This window comes from Lissotriton helveticus, chromosome 5_2 (genome assembly GCF_964261635.1).
Source record: "Lissotriton helveticus chromosome 5_2, aLisHel1.1, whole genome shotgun sequence".
Taxonomy (NCBI): domain Eukaryota; kingdom Metazoa; phylum Chordata; class Amphibia; order Caudata; family Salamandridae; genus Lissotriton; species Lissotriton helveticus.
This window is the reverse complement of record NC_136066.1, coordinates 9,473,035-9,496,104: the sequence shown is the minus strand read 5'-3', so window position 1 is coordinate 9,496,104 and position 23,070 is coordinate 9,473,035. Positions and strand designations below refer to the sequence as shown.

General features: G+C 52.0%; 1 protein-coding gene across 2 annotated transcripts in view; it reads left to right on the top strand.

Annotated features, from left to right (window-relative positions):
- LOC144761159 (putative peptidyl-tRNA hydrolase) overlaps positions 1–23,070 on the top strand; it is a 50,115-nt gene that overhangs the window by 12,312 nt on the left and 14,733 nt on the right. For both annotated transcript variants that reach the window (XR_013595611.1, XM_078646651.1), the window contains exon 2: positions 19,481–19,700. Coding sequence is in view for 1 of the 2 variants with exons in the window: in XM_078646651.1 (XP_078502777.1) it covers positions 19,481–19,700 (220 nt within the window). In the remaining variant the exon portion in view is untranslated. The remainder of the gene's footprint in view (positions 1–19,480; positions 19,701–23,070) is intronic.

Here is a 23,070-nt window from a genome sequence, read left to right as displayed (position 1 = left end):
CCTGTCGCGGACGGGCGCAGACGGTCAGCTCTTTGGCTGGTCTTCGGCTGCAATGAGGCTGCGCGCAATCGCTGCGCGCTTCCGAAGAGGCGATGACTAAGTAGCCCCCAGTGGACAACTAGAGCGCTAACCGCTCCCGGAAGTGCCTGGCCCTCACCTGTCCGCCCTCCGCTCAACGGTAATGAATTACCGAGTCGGACCGAGGCGGGCAGGAAGAGGAATCTATCTATCACCCTCACTCTATCTATCACCCTCACTCTATCTATCTATAGCGCTCACTTTAACTATCTATCACCCTCACTCTAGCTATCTATCGCCCTCACTCTAGCTATCTATCGCCCTCACTCTATCTATCGCCCTCACTCTATCTATCGCCCTCACTCTATCTATCGCCCTCACTCTATCTATCGTCCTCACTCTATCTATCTATCACCCTCACTCTATCACCCTCACTCTATCTATCTATAGCGCTCACTTTAACTATCTATCACCCTCACTCTAGCTATCTATCGCCCTCACTCTAGCTATCTATCGCCCTCACTCTATCTGTCGCCCTCACTCTATCTATCTGTCGCCCTCACTCTATCTATGTATTGCCCTCACGCTATCTGTCTATCGCCCTCAGTCTATCGCCCTCACTCTATCTATACATCACCCTCACTCTATCTATCTATCTATAGCGCTCACTTTATCTATCGCCCTCACTCTAGCTATCTATCGCCCTCACTCTATCTGTCTATCGCCCTCACTCTATCTGTCTATCGCCCTCACTCTGTCTATCGCCCTCACTCTATCTGTCTATCGCCCTCACTCTATCTGTCTATCGCCCTCACTCTATCTATCTATCGCACTCACTCTATCTATCGCCCTCACTCTAGCTATCTATCGTCCTCACTCTATCTATCGCCCTCACTCTATCTATTGCCCTCACTCTATCTATCTATCGCCCTCACTCTATCTATCGCCCTCACTCTATCTATCGCCCTCACTCTGTCTGTCTATCGCCCTCACTCTATCTATCTATCGCCCTCACTCTATCTATCTGTCGCCCTCACTCTATCTATCTATCGCCCTCACTCTATCGCCCTCACTCTATCGTCCTCACTCTATCTATCTATCACCCTCACTCTATCTATCACCCTCACTCTATCTATCTATAGCGCTCACTTTAACTATCTATCACCCTCACTCTAACTATCTATCGCCCTCACTCTAGCTATCTATCGCCCTCACTCTAGCTATCTATCGCCCTCACTCTATCTGTCGCCCTCACTCTATCTATCTGTCGCCCTCACTCTATCTATGTATTGCCCTCACGCTATCTGTCTATCGCCCTCAGTCTATCTATCTATCGCCCTCACTCTATCTATCTATCACCCTCACTCTATCTATCTATAGCGCTCACTTCATCTATCGCCCTCACTCTAGCTATCTATCGCCCTCACTCTATCTGTCTATCGCCCTAACTCTATCTGTCTATCGCCCTAACTCTATCTGTCTATCGCCCTCACTCTATCTGTCTATCGCCCTCACTCTATCTGTCTATCGCCCTCACTCTATCTGTCTATCGCCCTCACTCTATCTGTCTATCGCCCTCACTCTATCTAGCTATCGTCCTCACTCTATCTATCGCCCTCACTCTATCTATCGCCCTCACTCTATCTATCGCCCTCACTCTATCTATCGCCCTCACTCTATCTATCGCCCTCACTCTATCTATCGCCCTCACTCTATCTATCTATCGCCCTCACTCTATCTATCGCCCTCACTCTGTCTGTCTATCTATCGCCCTTACTCTATCTATCTATCGCCCTCACTCTATCTATCTGTCGCCCTCACTCTATCTATCGCCCTCACTCTATCGCCCTCACTCTATCTATCGCCCCCATTCTATCTCTCTATCTATCTATCGCCCTCAGTTTATCTGTCTATCACTCACTCTATCTATCGCCATCACTCTATCACCCTCACTCTATCTTTCTATCGCCCTCACTCTGTCTATCTATCGCCCTCACTCTATCTATCACCCTCACTCTATCTATCTATCGCCCCTCACTCTATCTATCTATCTATCTATCTATCTATCTATCTATCTATCTATCTATCTATCTATCTATCTATCTATCTATCTATCATCTATCTATCTCCCCCTCACTCTATCTTTTGCCCTCATTCTATCTGTCGCCCGTGATTCTATCTGTCTATCGCCCTCACTCTATCTATCTATCGTCCTCACTCTATCTATCGCCCTCACTCTATCTATCGCCCTCACTCTATCTATCGCCCTCACTCTATCTATCACCCTCACTCTATCTATCTATCGCCCTCACTCTATCTATCGCCCTCACTCTATCTATTGCCATTACTCTATCTATCTATCGCCCTCCCTCTATCTATCTATCGCTCTCACTCTATCTATCGCCCTCACTCTATCTATCTATCGCCCTCACTCTATCTATCTATCGCCCTCACTCTATCTATCTATCGCCCTCACTCTATCTATCTATCGCCCTCCCTCTATCTATCTATCGCCCTCACTCTATCTATCGCACTCACTCTATCGCATCACCACAGTATCACTCAGCACCACCACAGCATCACTCAGGGGCACCACAACATCACTATTCTCTACCACAGCATCACTGAACGCCATAGCATCACTCGTCGCCACAACATCACTCAGCGCCACCACAGCATCAATCTGTGCAAACATTCAACAACAACTGGTTCAAAAATATTCGCTCAGTGCTTCAAGCTTTATTACAAATGTCACAAAAAGATGTTAATATTTCAATTCTGTTCTTGGATTTTCATCACACTAAAATACACTGAACATATACTTCACAAAAGTTATTTACAAAAGTTTAAGCTATTGCCATTATAAATTACAATATCTTTTATTTAAGTATTAATTATAAAAATAAATAAAAGCCATTGTTTTTTGAAATATCATACATCTAAGTCACATAAATACAACACATATTGCATTACAAATGATATAGGTGTCACATTTGCGAAAGTTATAACTATTGGCATTGTAAATGGCAAAGCTATTAATTTCGCTATTTTCAAAACCAACACATAAATAAAAAATGTGTCATTTACAATACCAATAGCTCAAACTTTTCTCAATGCGAGACCTATTGCATTGCAAATGCTTGTTCTGAGTATGCCTGAGTGGCCTTCCATATATATTGTTTTTTGGCTCACGCTCCCTGGTGTTGGGAGTGCTGCTGGAGTGAGGAGTGCGGTCCTGCTGTAGCGGACTCGAGCTCCCGTAGGGGTCGTGATATTGCTGATCCTGCCTGGGTGACTTTCCATTACTGTTGTGTTTTGTTTCATGACTCACGCTCCCTGGTATTGGCAGTCCTGCTGGACCAGACTCGTGGGGAGCGTGGTTGCGGACTTGTGGCCGTACTGCTGGCCGCAGGGTCAGGTCTTTGGTCACGCCCTCCCCCTGGTGGTCCTGCTTGAGCGGGCTTGGGGTGGGGGACCCTGTCCATTCATGTCTGTCCTGGCTGCGATGTTGGCAGTCTCACCTGGGTGTACGTAGACTCGAGTAGGGTTGCGGTTTTTCTATGGTTGGCGGGGCGGCACAGCTTCACGGTCCCTTGTGCAAGTGGCCGGGCGGTTATCCGGGCCTGCGTTTTCGCAGGTGTTCTTAGTTAGGGTTTTGGTGTTATGCACTCTGCCCTTCCGTGGCAGACCTTTGCCGACGGGCATGCCCCCCTTACAGCCCCTGATCTCGTCTGGTCAGGCCTGGTTAGTACATGGACGGGGGACCACCTGGGAGTACCACGTGCTGTGGGCTTTCTATCTTACACGACGTATGTGTTGTCCCGTATTGTGGAGGAGGCTAATGCTTCTGTGCCTCTCCCGTCTTTGTCTACTTTCCGGCAGTTGATCCTGGCTGCTGTTTGCTGCTGCACTTATGGCCTGGGCCGCCTGCTGAGTGGTCAGTGCTCAGGGGTTGTCCCTGGTCCATCGCCTGCATCCGACGGTGTGGCAGATTTGGTTTTGAAGTCTGCATGGAATGACGTTGAGGAACATGGGTTTCCGTGTTTCTTGGCGTAACGCTGTCCTTTGAAGAACTTTGCCGTCGTGTTCCTTGCTGCAGTGTGGGTGGATTCATTGTTGCAGGAATGCTTTCCCTGGGGCGATCATTTCTCCGGTTGATTGCCCTGATGAAGCTGGGGTGGATGCTGCTGTTACGCGTATTTATTTCCATATCCAATTTTGCTTTTTGGCTGTGACGTTTCCTATGTGTGCTATTCGGTCCTTGCTGTGGGATTCCACGCCTTGGCTGCCTTGATGGACCATGGGTAGAACTTTCTCCTACTTTGGCACTGCTGGAGCTGCAGGTCCAGCTCTTGCCTAACATTTGTTTTGATTCCTTTGGGGCGGCTGCCTCTACATCTGGGTCTTCTATGGTGGTTTGGCACAGAAGTGGTTGGGATCTTGGAAGGCAAATGCGGCCCTGACAGGGTTGTTGTTCCATTTTTCTGGGGTGTGGTTGTTTGGTCGCCCTCTTGGAGGATTTGGTTCGGGCATCTGCGGAGGATCGCTGGCTTCTGACCCTGGTGGGGTCAGTTCGGCCTCGGTTCTTTGTTCTTGGAGGTCTTTTTGGTCCAGCGCGCCAGGGTTCTTCTCACCTGCCCTTCGTAGCAGGGGCGTGGCCGGGGTGCTCCTTCTGCCGCCATGTCCCGGTTCCATTCCACTTGATCCCCCGCTGTCTTTACACCAACGTTTTCTGAGTCACACCTTGTCCTCAGGTCAGGGTGATGGGGCAGGCCCTTTTGGAATGAGTTTGCTGTCTCTTGGTCATGGGCCGTGGTTCCAGTGACCCCTTTACAGACAGTCTTCGGTGTGTGTTCGGTTTTCTTTCTGCTGGTGATGCTTTCGGGCGATCTCAGGCCTGTGTTGGTTCTAGTGTGGCTGTCTTGGTTCATTCCCAATGTCAGGTTCCAGATTGGATCTCTTGTACTCATTCTACCCTCGATCAATCGGGAGGTTTTCTGACGTCCTTGGGTCTGCTGGATGCTTATCTCCATATCCCTGTCCATCTGGCTTCCAGCGTTTTCTGCGTTTTTCTTCCCTGGGTGGCCATTGCCAGGAGTGAGTGTTCCCTTTTGGTCTTTGTACCTGTCCCTGGGTTTTTACTTAGGTGTTGTCACCCCTGGTTTGTGTCTGGCATGGTCGAGGTTTGAGTTCTCTCGTGCTTGGATGATCTCTTGAATTCTGCCTCTTCTTTTCCTAAGGTAGTAGGCCATGTCCTGGAGGTTTGCCGGGTGCTGGGGGTCCGCGAGTTTTGGGTGCATCGGAATTTATCTTCCCTCATCCCGACTCAACATCTTCATCACATATGAGCCCGGTTCATCTCTCTTTTGAGATGGGTGTTCCTGCCCGCTTCTTGTATGTTGGCTGTGGTGTCCAGTATTCATTGGTTTTTGTATCTGCGTTTTCCCCCTGTGAGCAGTTAGTTTTGGGTGCAGGGGCTTACGTCTGCTGCTATGATGGTGCTTCCTTGGGCCCGCCTCCATATGTAAACTGTGTTCATCCGTAGTCTGTCACACTGGAGTCCGTTTGGTCAGAATTTTCACCAAGGGGTACCTGTCACTCCCCAGTTTGGGGTGGTGCTGAGGTGTTGGTTGGGAGAGGTGCATATGTCCCTGGGTCGGCTGTTGCAGGTGGTTCCTACCCATGTTGTGTCACCCAATGCCAGTCTGTTGGTGCTAACCTGGGGGATTTTTCTGTGCTGGGCCAGTGATTCAGTGTTTTGGCAACTTGCTCTTCCTCATTTAGGGGCTGATGGAGGTTCCCTTGGATCTATCGCTGTTTGCTCCACTCCTGGCAGGCCAGCGTGTGCGGGTCCGGTCAGGCGACCTGGTTGTCCTGTGTTACTTAGTCAGGTGGGGTGCAAGGCAATGTCCCTCTGTTGTCTCAGTCATGTTCTTTGCTCCTGGGTAGAGATAGGTTCTGGGGGGGATCACTGTCTGCCTTTTTCTTTGCTGGGCAGATTGGATGTGCTGGCGGTCAGTCTCAACAGGGTGTTCCCTGCCATGGGGTCCTTGATTTGACCCGGGAGGTGTTCTTGTATTTGTGACGGTGGTTTGGGTCTCCCAGGTGGCCTTGTTTGCCTCCTGGGAGTATGCCCACCTTCCTTGTTTTTGCACCGTTCGGCCTTGCCTAGAGGCAGAGTTTGTGAATACCATGTCTTCCATTGGCCTTGGGATCTTCTGTGTGCCTTTCCCCCTGTTCCCCCTGATTCTGGCTGTATTGCGGATGTTCTGGGTGGACGAGGCTTTGGTGTTTCTTGTGGTACCGGAGTGGATGTGACACCCTTGGTTTTGCCCTGTTGGTGGATTTCACGGTTTGCCCGCTTTGGGTGCTCCCTTGTCCTCCTTATCCATTGTTGGTCCCCTGATTCCAGTCCTAGTGGCCAGGCAATGCGTCTTCGTGCATGGTGCTTGGCCGGTGGAGTTTGTTGATGGGGGTTGTTCTCTGGTGCGGGCCGAGATGCTTCCGCATTCTACGCATTCTTATACTTTGTGTGCTTATCCCATGCACTGGCCCTACTTCTCTGCTGGGTGTCAGCGGAGGGGGCTCCTCTTTGTAGAGGTGGACACTGTCTGGATTCTGGTTTTCATGTCGGTCAGCTTTGGCCTTGGTTTGGCACATTATACGCTCCAGGCTCGATGGACTGCTCTACGGGCTTTTCATTGCCTGCTTTTTGTTGATGTGGAGCCTCTGGTTTCCCACTTGATGTCCTCTTTGGCATGGGAGTGACCGAGCCTGTGTTGTCTGCCCCTTCGTGGGGTCTCTCGTTGGTTCTATCGGCGCTGCTGGTGTGTCTGTTTGAGCCTCTGTATTCTGTGGTCTTGTACTTTTGCCCTTGTAGTGGCTATTGCCTCAGCCAGGCACATTGTTGGTTTGGCTTCCTTCTTGGGGTCTGCCCCACTTTGTTTGCGTTTTCTGGGTGATAGGGTGGTGTTGAGCACCCTTCTTTTGTCCCTGAGGTGGCTTCTTTTTTTGGCTGTTTGGCAGAGTTGGTCCTGCCTGTTTTGTTTCCTGTGCTTTGATCTGGGGGGGGGGGGGGAGTCTCTGCTGCATCTCTTGGATGTGAAGCGGGCTTTATTGGTGTACCTGCCCGTTCTGTTGTCGGATTTGTTCTACCAGTTTGGTGGCGGAGTCTTGGGTCACTTTTAAGGGTGTTTTTATAGTGGGCATCTGCTGGGCTGCTGTGTGGACTCCCCTCTTGCCTTTATGGCACGTTATGGGCTGAATATAGGGGTTGGTGCCTCTGTTTCTTTTGCTTCTCCGGTGCTGGATGCTGTTGCCCCTTCATTCTTGTTTCTGTGATTCTGTTGTGTGTGTATTACACACGCTTTTGCAATCTCTCTTCTGGTTGGCTTGTCCTGTTTTGCATGAAGCAGTACCTTGCTTTGGTATTTGCTTATGTGTTAATTACTGTGGCAAGGAAGACAGACGAAGAGGTGATGCCCAGATACACGTTGCAGGCCAGGTTCATACTCGCCAGATTAGGGGGATCGTTTTCTGGTGGATGCACAAAGCCCTGGCAGATACACATTGCAGCACCTGGTTCATGCTCTCCGTATTAGGGGCACCGTTTTCTAGTGGATGCACAAAGCCCTGGCAGGTACAAGTTGCAATGCTAGGTTCATACTCGCCATAATAGGGGCACCGTTCACTTCTACTTTATTTCAGTATGAGGGCCTGGTAGTCTGGTACCTTGGCTTGGCGTCTTTATTATGATCTCTTTCTCTAGCTCACTGTTTATTTTTATTTTCAAGTGGTAGACCTTTTGATGATATTTGTTGCTAAATATTGTATTAAATATTTAAGTTGTAAGTATATCTGATTTGTACCGGAAAAACATACTGTATTTGTACTTTGAGGAACATGTGGAGCATGTTAGGTGCTGATACGTCCAAGCCCTCTGGGAAAGACGGATTGTTTCACTTCTCTTCGGACTTCTCGCATGGAAAGTCCAGTTCCCAGAGTGCCCAGTGGTGCTCAGACTGTGATGCCTTTAGTGTCGTCATTAAAGGGAGGCAAGGCCCATGAAGGTGTTACACAGGTGTGCAGCACCAACACTTACACCTGTTTGAGCCCGGGAAGAATGGAAGGCATGAAGCTCTCTGCTCTCATGAAATTCTAATGTAGCTTTTCATCATACTCTTCAGTATTTTGAGTGGAATGCTGGTTGTGTTTCTTTGGCTGTGATGGATCATAGACGGGTAAGCCTTGAAGGGCTCCAAAAGATCTAATGTTTTCAGAGCAAAACTCTGCATGATGGGTTACGGGGAAGGAGGAGTGCCTAGAATCTCAAAATATTGTACTATGCGATGCAAAAGTTAAAAAAAGATTGGTAGTCTGTCAAAGGATCTTGCTTCTGAAGATACATCCGTTATACCTGATCATCGACACAGAAGATGTACCAAATCATCAACACAGGAGGTTTAGCTGAGCTGATAAGCGATGCGGAGGTTTACCCGATCATCAAAGCCGGAGGTTTACCTGATCATCGACGCTTAAGGTTTACCTGATCATCGATGCTTGAGGTTTACCTGATTATCAACGCCAGAGGTTTACCTGATCATCAACGCCAAAGGTTTACCTGATCATCAATTCCGGAGGTTTACTTGACCATCGACACCGGAGGTTTACCTGATCATCGACTCCGAAGGCTTACCTGATCATCCACACAGGAGGTTTACCTGATAATCAACACAGGAGGTTTACCTGATCATCAATTCCGGAGGTTCACTTGATCCGACACCGAAGGTTTACCTGATCATCGACACCGAAGGTTTACCTGATCACCTGATCATCGACACCGGAGGTTTACCTGATCATCGACACCGAAGGTTTACCTGATCACCTGATCATCGACACCGAAGGTTTACCTGATCATCCACACTGGAGGTTTACCTGATCATCCACACTGGAGGTTTACCTGATCATCCACACAGGAGGTTTACCTGACCATCCACACAGGAGGTTTACCTGATCATCGACACAGGAGGTTTACCTGATCATCGACCCAAGAGGTTTACCTGATCATCGACACAGGAGGTTTACCTGATCATCGACACAGGAGGTTTACCTGATCATTGACACAGGAGGTTTACCTGATCATTGACACCGGAGGTTTACCTGATCATCGACACAGGAGGTTTACCTGATCATCGACACAGGAGGTTTACCTGATCATCGACACAGGAGGTTTACCTGATCATCGACACAGGAGGTTTACCTGATCATCGACACTGGAGGTTTACCTGATCCTCGACACTGGAGGTTTACCTGATCATCGACACCGAAGGTTTACCTGATCACCTGATCATCGACACCGAAGGTTTACCTGATCATCCACACTGGAGGTTTACCTGATCATCCACACTGGAGGTTTACCTGATCATCCACACAGGAGGTTTACCTGACCATCCACACAGGAGGTTTACCTGATCATCGACACAGGAGGTTTACCTGATCATCGACCCAAGAGGTTTACCTGATCATCGACACAGGAGGTTTACCTTATCATCGACACAGGAGGTTTACCTGATCATTGACACCGGAGGTTTACCTGATCATCGACACAGGAGGTTTACCTGATCATCGACACAGGAGGTTTACCTGATCATCGACACAGGAGGTTTACCTGATCATCGACACAGGAGGTTTACCTGATCATCGACACAGGAGGTTTACCTGATCATCGACACAGGAGGTTTACCTGATCCTCGACACTGGAGGTTTACCTGATCAGCGAGACCGGAGGTTTACCAGATCATGGACACAGGAGGTTTACCTGATCATCAATTCCGGAGGTTTACTTCATTATTGACACCAGAGGTTTACTTCATTATCGACACCAGAGGTTTACCTGATCATGGACACAGGAGGTTTACCTGATTATGGACAGAGGAGGTTTACCTGATTATGGACAGAGGAGGTTTACCTGATCATCGACACAGGAGGTTTACCTGATCATCGACACCGGAGGTTTACCTGATCCTCGACATTGGAGGTTCACCTGATCATGGACACAGGAGGTTTACCAGATCATCGACACAGGACGTTTACCTGATTATGGACACAGGAGGTTTACCTGATCATCGACACCAGAGGTTTACCTGATCATCGACACCGGAGGTTTACCTGATCATGGACAGAGGAGGTTTACCTGATCATTGACACAGGACGTTTACCTGATCATCGACACTGGAGGTTTACCTGATCATCGACACAGGAGGTTTAGCTGATCATGGATACAGGGGGTTTAGCTGATCATGGATACACGGGGTTTACCTGATCATGGATACAGGAGGTTTATCTGATCATGGACACAGCAATTTTAACTGATCATCGACACCGGAGTTCTATCTGATCATCAACACCGAGATTTACCAGATCATCGACCCAGGAGGTTTACCGTATCATTGACACAAGGTTTACTGGATCATCGTTTTAGGAGGTTGACCTGATTATAAATACAGGAGGTTTACCTAATCATGGACAGAATTGGTTTACCTGTTCATGGACAGAAGAGGTTTACCTGATCATCCATATATGAGGTTTATCTGATCTGATTATGGGCACATGAGAATTTCCTGATTATGGACACAAGAGGTTTTCCTCATTATGGACACAGGAGGCTTACCTGATCATCGAGACCGAAGGTTTACCTGATTATCGAGACCAGAGGTTTACCTGATCATCGAGACCGGAGGCTGACCAGATCATCGAGACCGAAGGTTTACCTGATCATCGAGACCGAAGGTTTACCTGATCATCGAGACTGAAGGTTTACCTGATCATCGAGACCGAAGGTTTTACCTGATCATCGAGACCGGTGATTTACCTGATCATCGAGACCGGAGATTTACCTGATCATCAAGACCGGAGGTTTACCCTATCATCTAGACCGGAGGTTTACCTGATCATCTAGACCGGAGGTTTACCTGATCATCGAGACCGGAAGTTTACCTGATCATTGTTAGACGGGGACCTGGAGGGTCCGCCGAGCACAAGGGGAGAGGCCTCCGGTGAGGGCCGTCTCCAGCGATCGTACAGACGAGTAACTTCCCCCCCACCGACGGACGCCACACGAAGATCAGCTTAACACCTTTTATAGGCAATTCTTTGAGTAAGGTGGTACGATACAAGGAGATTAGGACACGATGATCCTCTCAATTCTAGTCTCTATTAGGGAAAGGGGGTAGCGGGACAGTCTTGGTACCTACAGGTACTGAGGTGAAACGGTGGTAGCTCACAATCCTCGAGCTCGGCGTTCGGACGGGTCAGACCGCGGCAGCGCCAGCAGGTCCCGAAGAGGTCGTAGGTGGCAACGGGCCGCGGCAGCGCCAGCAGGTCCCAACGAGGATGACGGTTACAACGGGCCGCGGCAGCGCCAGCAGGTCCCACGAGGATGAAGGTTGCAGAAGGCCGCGGCAGCGCCAGCAGGCAGGACAATAGTTCACAAGGCAGGGCTGCGACAGCGCCAGCAGTCCGTCAAGGATGAGTTCTTCTCGGTGTCTCTCGACTCCAGGATACAACTGCCTTCCTGCTCTGGGGCTGCCTCAGTTATAGGTCTGGCGCCCTTTGATGTCCGGACCCTCGCACTGGGAGGTCGGGAGGTCCGGGATGAGGGAGTCCAGACACCCAGCAGGGGGGTGGAGCCAGCATCCGGGGAGGCTGGGGGCGATCGGCCCCTGGCGGGGGGAGAGCCATCGACACTTCTTTCTCCCATTAACCTGCCAAGTGGTCCGTTCACCTCCTGGGTGGATGGTGGTGCCGGGATGTCGGGGCCCGGCCAGGCCCAGGGTTGGGGTCGAGCCGAGGCCACGCGGCCGCGTGGTGCAGTGTCCAAGATGGCGGCTGGGCCGGGCAATGGGGTTGACGGGGGCCTGGGCCCGTGGCACAGAGATGTCCGGGGGCAGGCGTCCCGGAGGGGGACGGGTTGCGGGTTGCTTCTGTGGGTAGCCCCCGGAGAGCCGGTGTCTGGGCTCTGTCATGCGGGGAGGGAGCGAGCCCTTCGTGGGGCCTGTCCAACATGCGTCCCCCCCAGCTGAAGGCGGGGAGAGTCACCCATCCTCTTGGGGACTCTCCTCGTCGAGGCGGAAAAAGCGGGACAGGCCATCCGCGTTGGCGTGGTCTTGGCCAGGGCGATGCTCCACAGTGAAGTCCATCCCCTGCAGGGAGAGGGACCATCGCAATAGTTTGGGGTTCTCTCCCCGCATTTGCATTAGCCATTGCAGGGGCCGATGATCTGTTTGTACCCGGAAGTGGGTTCCGAAGAGGTATGGCCGGAGCTTCTTGAGGGCCCATACTACTGCGAAGGCCTCTCGCTCAATGGTACTCCAGCGCTGTTCTCGGGGCAGGAGGCGTCTGCTGAGGAAGGCCACTGGTTGGTCGACTCCCTCGGGGTTCAGTTGGGAGAGGACGGCCCCGATGCCATGGTCTGAGGCATCAGTCTGGACGATGAACTCACGGCTGTAGTCGGGGGCCTGGAGCACAGGGGCGGTGCACATGGCGGCTTTCAGCCTCTCGAAGGCCGCTTGACAGTCGGGGGTCCAGTTGACGGTTTTTGGGTTGGTCTTGGATGTGAGTTCCGTGAGGGGCCGAACAATGCTGCCATAGTCCTTCACGAACCGCCGATAGTATCTGGTGAGCCCCAGGAAGGCTCGGACCTCGGTTTGAGTTACGGGGGGCCGCCAGGACTGGATGGCAGCGATCTTGAGCTGGAGGGGGGCCACCAGACCGCTCCCCACTTGGTGTCCGAGGTAGGTCACGGACCCCTGGCCTATTTGGCACTTGCTGGCCTTGATTGTGAGGCCGGCCTGTTGGAGGGCCTGCAGGACCCCTCGGAGGTGGCGGAGGTGGTCAGACCAGTGGCGGCTATACACCGCAATGTCGTCCAGGTATGCGGCGCTGAAGTCTTCGAGGCCCGCCAATACCTGGTTCACAAGTCGTTGAAACGTGGCTGGAGCGTTTTTCATGCCGAAGGGCATCACTCTGAAATGGTAGTGTCCATCCGGGGTGGAGAAAGCGGATCGTTCTTGTGCCCTGGGGGTGAGGCCGATCTGCCAGTAGCCCGCCGTCAGGTCGAAGATGCTGAGGTAGCGGGCCGCCCCCATGCGGTCAACTAGTTCGTCGGCTCGGGGGATGGGGTGAGCGTCGGTTCGGGTGACAGCATTCAGACCCCGATAGTCGACGCAGAACCGGAACTCGGGTGTGGTGCCCGGGGCCGCAGCTTTGGGGACCAGTACAACCGGGCTGGCCCAGGGGCTGTCCGAGGGTTCGATGACTCCGAGGGCGAGCATCTTGGAGACTTCTTCTTGGATGCAGGTGCGTACCCGATCTGGTACTCAGTACGGCCGGTGTCGGATAGGAGGACTGTCGCCAGTGTCCACGTCGTGCAGGCACCAGGGGGTGACCCCGGGTGTGAGGGAGAATAGGCGTGCAAATTGCAGCAGGAGGGCCCGACAGTCTTGGCACTGCTCCGGGGTCAGGGCCTCGGAGAGTTGGACCCCGTCCACTGAACCATCTTTTTCCCCGGTCCCCAGCAGGTCAGGGAGGGGCTCGGAGTCCTCTTCAGCTCCACTGTCTGTGGCCATCAGCAGGCTGAGCTCCGAGCGCACGAAGTGGGGTTTGAGTCTGTTGGCGTGGAGGACCCGGGGGGATTCCATGTCGATGAGGTAGGTGACGGGGCTCTTACGCTCGATCACCTTGAAGGGCCCCGTCCACCTGTCCTGTAAGGCACAGGGTTCGATGGGGGACATCACCCACACCTGCTGGCCAGGCTCGAATTCGATGGAGGAGGCATGTTGATCGTACCACTTCTTCATGTCCTCCTGACTGGCCTCAAGATTGGCTTTGGCGAGCTCTCTGAATCGCCGGGTCTGATTGCGGAGGGTCAGGAGGTACTTGTAGACGTCTGGAGGGGTGTTCAGGGGGGCCATTTCCCACTCCTCCTTAACTAGGCTGAGAGGCCCGCGAACAGGGTGTCCGTACAGGAGTTCGAAGGGGCTGAAGCCGAGGGACTTCTGGGGGACTTCTCGGTAGGCGAAGAGGAGGCACGGTAGTAGCACGTCCCACTGGCGGCGTAGGGGTTCTTCCAGCCCCATGATCATCCCCTTGAGAGTGCGGTTGAATCGCTCGACCAGTCCGTTTCCTTGCGGGTGATAGGGGGTTGTGAATCGGTAGGTGACTCCGCACTGTTGCCATAGGGATTTCATATATTTTGAAATAAAGTTCGTGCCCCTGTCACTGACGACCTCCCTGGGGAAACCCACTCGAGAGAAGATCCCCATTAAGGCTCGCCCTACCACGGGGGCTGTTACAGTTCGAAGGGAACCGCCTCAGGATAGCGGGTGGCGTGGTCCACCAGGACCAGGATGAAGCGATGCCCTTGTGCTGTTCGGGGGTCCAGGGGCCCCACAATGTCTATTCCCACCCTTTCGAACGGGGTGGTCACAATGGGGAATGGTTGCAGGGGTGCCTTGAGTTTGCGGCCGCTCTTCCCGCTGGCCTGGCAGGTCAGGCAGGACCATCAGTGGTTGGAGACGTCATTTCTCATTCTCGCCCAGTAAAAGTGAGTCACCAGGCGGTTGTATGTTTTGTCTTGCCCCAAGTGTCCAGCCAGGGGGACATCATGGGCCAGGTTCAAAAGGAAGTCTCTGAAGCGGAGGGGCACCACCAGCACTCGACTGGTCCCCAGCTCCGCTACTCTTTGTTCGCTGTACAGTAGGTCATTGTCCCAATAGATCCAGTGGGCCCCTGCGGTGTCTCCTGCGCTCTGGGCGAGCGCTTGCTGTCGCAGTCCCTCGAGGGAGGGACATGTCTTTTGCTCTTGCCGGAATTGTTCTTGGGTGGGCCCCCCTTCCTGACGCCACTGAGCCAGGTCCGGAAGGTCTTGGGGCTGAGCGGGCTCTTCTTGGGATTGTTCCGGGTTGTCGGTAGGGATGGAGTCTCCCTCCGGAGCGATCGGGGGAGGAGGTGCTGGCCATGCGGGTTCTTCAGATCTAGGGATGGTGTCGGCGGCCATGGACCGGGTTGTTACGCACGCCCAGCCCGGGAGGCCTAACATCCCCAGGTGCTCTCTTCTTTCAACGGCTGCCCACGGGGAACTCTCGAGATCGTTCCCCAGGAGGCAGTCCACGGGGGCATCGTCGCGGACAGTCACTTTTAGCATCCCGGACACTCCTCCCCATTCGAAGGGGACGCAGGCCATCTGACACAGGCTCTCCGAATTGTCGGCCGATCGGACGGGGCAAAGAACATTTGGCAGGATTTGTTCTGGGGTCACCAGGTGACAACGGACGGCCGTCACACTGGCCCCTGTGTCACGCAGGGCTTCGGCCTTACGCCCATTTATGTTCACCCACTGGCTGTACTTCCTGGTGTTGGCTGGTAGGGGAGCCCGCGGGATCAGGTCTCTCCCCCCTAGGCAGGCCAGGGTCATGGCGGCAGGTTCCCACTCGGGCTGCTCCTGCTCGTACTCTTCAGGTCCTTCGGAGACTTGCTCTTCTCCTAGGGCGGCGGCAGCCACCTGGCGGGGCCCGGGGGTCTGGTTCTTTGGGCAGGTCGGGTCACTGGCATAGTGGCCGACTCGCTGGCATCGATGACACGTAACGTTGGCTCGGAACCCCGGGCGCATCGGGGGGTTGCCCCGGCCGGCCGGGGGCGGGGCGTAGTTTGCGGGAGCGGCTGGGACGGCGTCTCTCCCCCGGCCCGGGCCTCCTCCTCCTCCTCGGGGACGATGATGACCTTGGTTGGTTCTGTTCTGCTCGTTGGGCCCACTTCGGGCCACTCGGGTGCTCTCCCATCGGTCAGCCTCGGCGGCGAGCTGCCGGGGGTCAGTCAATTTACTGTCGAGGAGGTGCTGCCTGAGCTCGACGAAGCAGTTGTTGGAGAGGTGCTCCCACACAATGAGGTTGAAGAGCTGTTCGTAGGTTGTTACGTTGCTACCCTTGATCCATCCCTCAAAGGCTCGGCTGAAATAGTTCACATATTCTATCCAGGTTGTACCCGGGATGCGGGTGCAGTTGCGGAACCTCTGGCGGTACATCTCGGACGTCAGCCCTTATCGACTGAGGAGGGCGGCCTTCATGTGGTCATAGGACGTCATTTGATGGTCCGGAAGCTGCAGCAGGGCATCACGGCCTTCATTGACGAATCTCCCCCATAGACCGGCTCCCCAGTCACTTCGAGCGATCCGGTGGGCAGTCATGGCGATCTCGTAGGCCTTGAACCACTGCTGTATGTCGTCGTTCCGAAAATATTCCCGGACCACATCTTTGGGGATGTGGACCTTCTGTTCGGTAGTACCTGGGGGGCGCGGTTGTTCGGGCACCCCTAGGTCTTTGTTCTGTTTGCGCATCTCTATCTCCGCTAGCTTGCACTCGTGTTCGTATGCCAGTCTTTTTTCTTCGAGTTCTCTCTGTCTCTGCTTCTCCTCTCGCTCTTCTTGGAGCCGTAAGTGTTCTAAGTTCATTTTTTGTTCTGCCAGTTTCAATTCTCCGTCTAATTTGAGCCGTGCCAGCTCTAACTCGTGAAGTCTATTTTTCTCTCGTTCTCGGATCTCTTCCCGGGAGAGATCCGTTCTCCTTTCTTCTGTCAGAGTGGTGTTTGGTTCCGGGGCTTCGGCGGTATTCGTCTCTGCCCAGGATTCTAGGGCGTGTTTGAAGTCCTCTTTCGTGCTCAGACCGGTGGTAGCAATGCCTAGTTCTATGCAAAATTGTTTTAGCTCTCGGTGGTTGTACTCTTCCAGTTTTTCCATCTGGAATTTCTCTGCAGATCCGCTCTCTCTGGTCGTCATTGTGGATTAGTCGTAGGGTGAGTTACTCTCTGTACGGTTACGCGTTGGTTCGGATCCCACCGCTGCCACCAATGTTAGACGGGGACCTGGAGGGTCGGCCGAGCACAAGGGGAGAGGCCTCCGGTGAGGGCCGTCTCCAGCGATTGTACAGACGAGTAACTTCCCCCCCCACCGATGGACGCCACACGAAGATCAGCTTAACACCTTTTATAGGCAATTCTTTGAGTAAGGTGGTACGATACAAGGAGATTAGGACACGATGATCCTCTCAATTCTAGTCTCTATTAGGGAAAGGGGGTAGCGGGACAGTCTTGGTACCTACAGGTACTGAGGTGAAACGGTGGTAGCTCACAATCCTCGAGCTCGGCGTTCGGACGGGTCAGACCGCGGCAGCGCCAGCAGGTCCCGAAGAGGTCGTAGGTGGCAACGGGCCGCGGCAGCGCCAGCAGGTCCCAACGAGGATGACGGTTACAACGGGCCGCGGCAGCGCCAGCAGGTCCCACGAGGATGAAGGTTGCAGAAGGCCGCGGCAGCGCCAGCAGGCAGGACAATAGTTCACAAGGCAGGGCTGCGGCAGCGCCAGCAGTCCGTCAAGGATAAGTTCTTCTCGGTGTCTCTCGACTCCAGGATACAACTGCCTTCCTGCTCTGGGGCTGCCTCAGTTATAGGTCTGGCGCCCTTTGATGTCCGGACCCTCGCACTGGGAGGTCGGGAGGTCCGGGATGAGGGAGTCCAGACACCCAGCAGGGGGGTGGAGCCAGCATCCGGGGAGGCTGGGGGCGATCGGCCCCTGGCGGGGGGAGAGCCATCGACACTTCTTTCTCCCATTAACCTGCCAAGTGGTCCGTTCACCTCCTGGGTGGATGGTGGTGCCGGGATGTCGGGGCCCGGCCAGGCCCAGGGTTGGGGTCGAGCCGAGGCCACGCGGCCGCGTGGTGCAGTGTCCAAGATGGCGGCTGGGCCGGGCAATGGGGTTGACGGGGGCCTGGGCCCGTGGCACAGAGATGTCCGGGGGCAGGCGTCCCGGAGGGGGACGGGTTGCGGGTTGCTTCTGCGGGTAGCCCCCGGAGAGCCGATGTCTGGGCCCTGTCATGCGGGGAGGGAGCGAGCCCTTCGTGGGGCCTGTCCAACAATCATCTAGACCGGAGGTTTACCTGATCATCGAGACCGGAAGTTTACCTGATCATCAACGCCAGAGGTTTGTTTACCTGTTAATCGAGACCAGAGGTTTACCTGATTATTGAGACCTGAAGTTTACCTGTTGATCGACACAGGAGGTTTACCTTTTCATCAGCACATGAGGTTTTCCTGATCATTGAGACTGGAGGTTTTCCTGATCATCGACACAGGAGGATTACCTGATCATGGAGACAGGACTTTTACCTGATCGTAAACACTGGAATTTTACATCATCATCCATGCAGGAAGATTACCTCGTTAGCGACTGAGGAGACTTATTTGATCATCAACATAAGAGGTTTACCTGATAATGGACACAGGAGGTTTTCCTGATGATTGACAGAAGCGGCTTACCTAATCACCATTCCTGTGAGCTGTGAGCTGTTGTGGAGTCGTTCTGTAGCAGAAAGATTATTGATTCTGACGAAGCACACAGAAAAGCACACAGAGAAAGGCCTGAAAGCAAGGGAGCATGGCCCAAAGGTAGAAAAGAATCTTTCATTGTGCTGGCCCATGTTGTGTGTAACAGACGGTGTAGCTGTACATGTGAAGCTTCTTGAACATGCTTCCAAAACGGAAGGGCATCTGCAGACTATTTGGTGGCTCCATGCCGTTATCTAGCCAAGTAGCTCGAGAGTTGACAATGATAGGGCGAGCCTTCTATTAAGAGAAACTTCACAGAGACCTATTAACACTACAGAAAAATACCAATTTAAATTAGTTTAAGATTATTTCCTTTGGGGTTTTATTTGAGGTCCCTACCTCAATTGTTTTCTATGGGACGGTGTTGTAGTACCAGCGGTTGACCATGTGTGGTGCTGGATTTTCTCCAGCTTGGAGCTGAAGTGATTTGCTGCTGTTTAGGGTCCCCTTTTGGCTTACTTTTTGTGGATGGATGCATGTTCCTCTGTAAACCTTTCTCTAACCTATTTTTACTCCTCCCTAAAACCCTCCTTCTTAGGAGTAGGAATTGCCCCTTTTTCCAGACTCCCTCGGCCCCTCCTACATACACTGCTAAGTACTAAACTTACGCGGCTGAAAATGTCCCCATAGAACGGACAGGAGAGATGGAGGTGGATATGTACACTTAAAGGTTTGTGAATAATTTAGCTGAACTATTGTAGTGAATCTAAACATAGTGCACCGTGCAGTTTGTGAATAGGCCTCAAAGTACGTTGGGATATGTGCACTGCTGATGCTGCGCTGAACCTTTTTCCTTTTGTGGGAAGCGTGCACGCTTGTGGCTGTGCTGATCACGGCCAGTATGTAGAAGGAAGCTTGTACTGTTGGCTGCGAAACACTTCTTTATGTGTGAGTCGAGGTGTACTTTTGTTGCCTTACTGAACCTGTTCTGCGAATTACCAAAGGTTGTAATACTGTAGCTCTTCTGTGTTTAAACTTAAACAAAGCTATTCCCTATACAAAACTATTGGCTTTGTCAACACTCGCTTCCAGATTGCCGGACTGGGGAACTATGGCATGGGTGGAACCCGGCACAGCGTGGGCATGGCTGTACTCCAGCAGCTGGCACGCAGACTGAATGTTGCTGACCAGTGGAAAGTGGACAAGCGGTGCCAAGCAGATGTGGTCATAGCCACCCTGGGCCACATGCGGCTGGTACTACTCAAGCCCCGGAGACTGATGAACATCAACGGCCGGAGTGTGGCCAGCGCTGGTGAGTGTTTTTGGGTCAATTGCTCATAATTGTACAGGTTGCTTCACTGAAGCAGTTTTTAAGGTTATCAATTAGGCGCCTCCGGTGTCTGTTTCATGATTTCATAAATGCATCCTCTCCCTTTAAGCTTCCAGTTGGATCTTTCATCCAACTCTTGCTGTGGTAAGTGGTCATCGGACAGCATCTCATGTGGGTTCTGTCATTTTCACTGACTCTTAGGTGCTGTTGTAACCAAAAGGCTAGCTAAGATTCACCTTGTACACCTGACTGTCCAGTAGAAGCATGGATGAGTGGTCAGGGCTTACTCCAGGTGGTGAGGGTAGGTTTAGAACTCACACACAGGGTAACACAGTAATGCCCACTCAGTATTATATATTTTATATTTCGATAGATCTTTATAGAATTTTCAGATACAAAACATGATGTAGGAATTCTCGCCATGGCATGAAACAACACACTTAACACAGGCCCCAACCAGTTTTGTGACCACTGACCTACGTTCTTAATCCCCTATCTTGTGTCCTCCCCCTATTATCCCCCGGCCTTTAATCCACCTTGTTTGGGGACTTGCTGGGGAAAATGCCCAAGGTGCGAAGTCTGTTTGATCAAGTTAGCCCTCTATTCGCATTTAAATTAGTTAAGACCGGACCCACATCCTTGTAAATGTATGTGTTTCACCCTTCAAATCGTATGCCATTCTTCTCATGAGCAGGAAGGCGGCAGACCTTGAGGATCCAAAGTTCAGGCGTTGGCTTTCCTGCCTTGCCCCACAGACCTCAAATGGTTTGTTTGGCAGCCAGGGGCAATTCCCTTTAAGGGAGTGTGATTGTTCGGTGTTCTGCATTGGTGTCTCTAAGATGGCTGCCAGTGGGTTGTTCTCTGTCTCACTGCACTCAATACTCTATGATATGATCTTTAGCCCCGACCCCCAGAACTCCTCCACACTCAACAGGAACACGATGTTCGATGCACGTGTGGCTGTAGATATGCATGCTCTGCATACTCCTGCCATTTACTGTTGGGTTCGGAGTTGTGCAACTTTGTTTTCTTTAAAGAAGTCTTTTGAGTCATGAGATAGAGTAACTCCTCCTCTTGTTAATAATGCGTGTGGGCTTCACCTTCTTTGTTAGATTGTTTTCTCTGACACCGTTGGGTTCAGACGTCTGTGCCTCTTCTCCGTGTTCAACTCTGTTCAGTACGAGTCTTTGGTCCTTTCCTGTCTTTGACAGTGTAGTGTATATCAATTGTGCTTTTCCATTCCACTGTTGCTCGATAACCTACGTTGATTTGGACATTAACCAGTCGCCCTTAGGGGTGCTGTCCATCTCAAGCCTTCTCTTCCGTGTGAACCGTCCGTACAGTAGATGTGTTCCTGATGGAATGGACACCTTTTCGATTTTGCCCACAGTGTAACACCAAATATCCACATATTGATCAAGATCAGGTGTGTAACCTCTGCCTGCAATTTCAGACCACTGCGAGGCCGCCTCAAGTCATTTTAATCGAAGAAGGAACTTTGCGATCAAAGAGAGCCTCGACTGGTAAGTCGCTGCAGCGGGGATGATAGTCCCGACATCTTCGGTGAGGAGGACGCCCAGGAAGAGCCTGCGGGCAAGGAGGAATAAGGGGCATTCTCCAACAAAGAGGCAGTTAATATTTCAGGATGAATTGGCCATTCATGTACCTCCCAAAAGAAGACAAAGGACACATTTACCAGCCCTGCACATAATCCTCCACCACCACCACCACCGCCATCTCCTCCAGCATCACCAACTCCAACATCCCCTCCTTCGTCTCCACTCCAAGACCCTCTAGACAATACACCTCCAGGTTCACCCAGAGGGGGTTTAGGAGAACCATTAGAGGACCCTCATCCTTGGGACGCTTATGATACAGACCCCATAACTCCCAATAAACCAGATCTTTTCCCAGCTCGGCCTTTCTCCTCCAGAAGAGGTTAGTACTTACCAGCAAGTGATTGCTAGGGGCTCATATCATGGAGTTCAGCTTCATAGGGAGTTTCTGGAACAATACTTCCTCTTTGATACTCTGTCATCCACTCATAAGGACACACAGTTTCTGCCCATGCTCCCTGGCATGTTGCATCACACAGATGACTTATTTAAAGAACCAGTACGTGCCTGTGTGATAACCCCACGGGTAGGTAAAAAGTATAAAGCGGCTCCCTCAGACCCCCTTTTCATACGTAGTCCGGTGCCACCAGACTCCATTGTTTTTACTGCAGCTCGTAAACGAGCCAATAGTCAGGCAACTGGAGATTCGCCACCTCCTGAAAAGGAGAACAAACGTATTGATGCCGCTGGAAAATGAGCAAATGTATTAATGCTGCCGAAAAGAGCAAACGTATTGATGCCGCCGGAACGTTAGCAAACGTATTGATGCTGATGGAAAGAGCAAAAGTATTGATGCTGCTAGAAAACGAGTTGCAGATCAAGCAGCTAATCATTGGCGCATTGCCAATTCCCAAGCCCTACTCGCACGTTACGATAGGGCCCCCTGGGATGAAATAGAAGAACTGCTGAAGCATCTCCCAGAAGATCACAACAAAACGGGTCAAAACATTGTTTCCGACGGTCAGGCCATCACTAAAAACTCCATCAGATGTGCTTTAGATGCAGCAGCCGCAGCCGCTAGGGGAATCAATCCTAGCACACTGCTCAGGAGACAAGCCTGGCTCAGGTGCGCAGGCTTTAAACCCGGGGTTCAACAGGCAGTCTTGAACATGCCTTTTGACAAACATAATCTATTTGGCCCTCAAGTGGACTCCACTTTAGACCAAATAAAAAAAAACAGATACGGCGAAGGCTTTGGGAGCCTTATAAACATCTGCACTTCGTGGCTCTTTTCGCGTCTCCGGCTACAAGCGTCGATACAAACCCATCACCACAGACGCCTCCACTTCTCAGCAGAAGCAGAGCCAATCCACTCACACTAAAGGGATTCACTGGAAGAGGCAGAGATGCTTCCACACGTGGTGCAGTGACTCACAGGAGTACTTTTAAACAGGAACAGGGGTGGGAGCACACCGCTTCACCTCCCAGCAAGGTTCGCCCCTGGCATTATGGTAAATGCAGTCTCTTGTTGCTTGCTTTGCTAAAGTATGTTCCTGTTTAAAAGTACTACTGTGAGTCATTGAGCTGACGAGCTTGTGGAAGAAGCACCCGCGCACCAGTGAGAGGTACTTGACCTGTTGATGTTTGGCAGCCTACTCAGCAAACCCCAAATTTGAAGCCTGTAATCTCTACTGATGACGGTTAAAGAACCAGAAACGCGTGTCTAGAGATCAGCACTATCTGCGCCAACTCTGGCGAAACACTCGCAAATACTTTAGCAAAGCAAGGAAGCAACA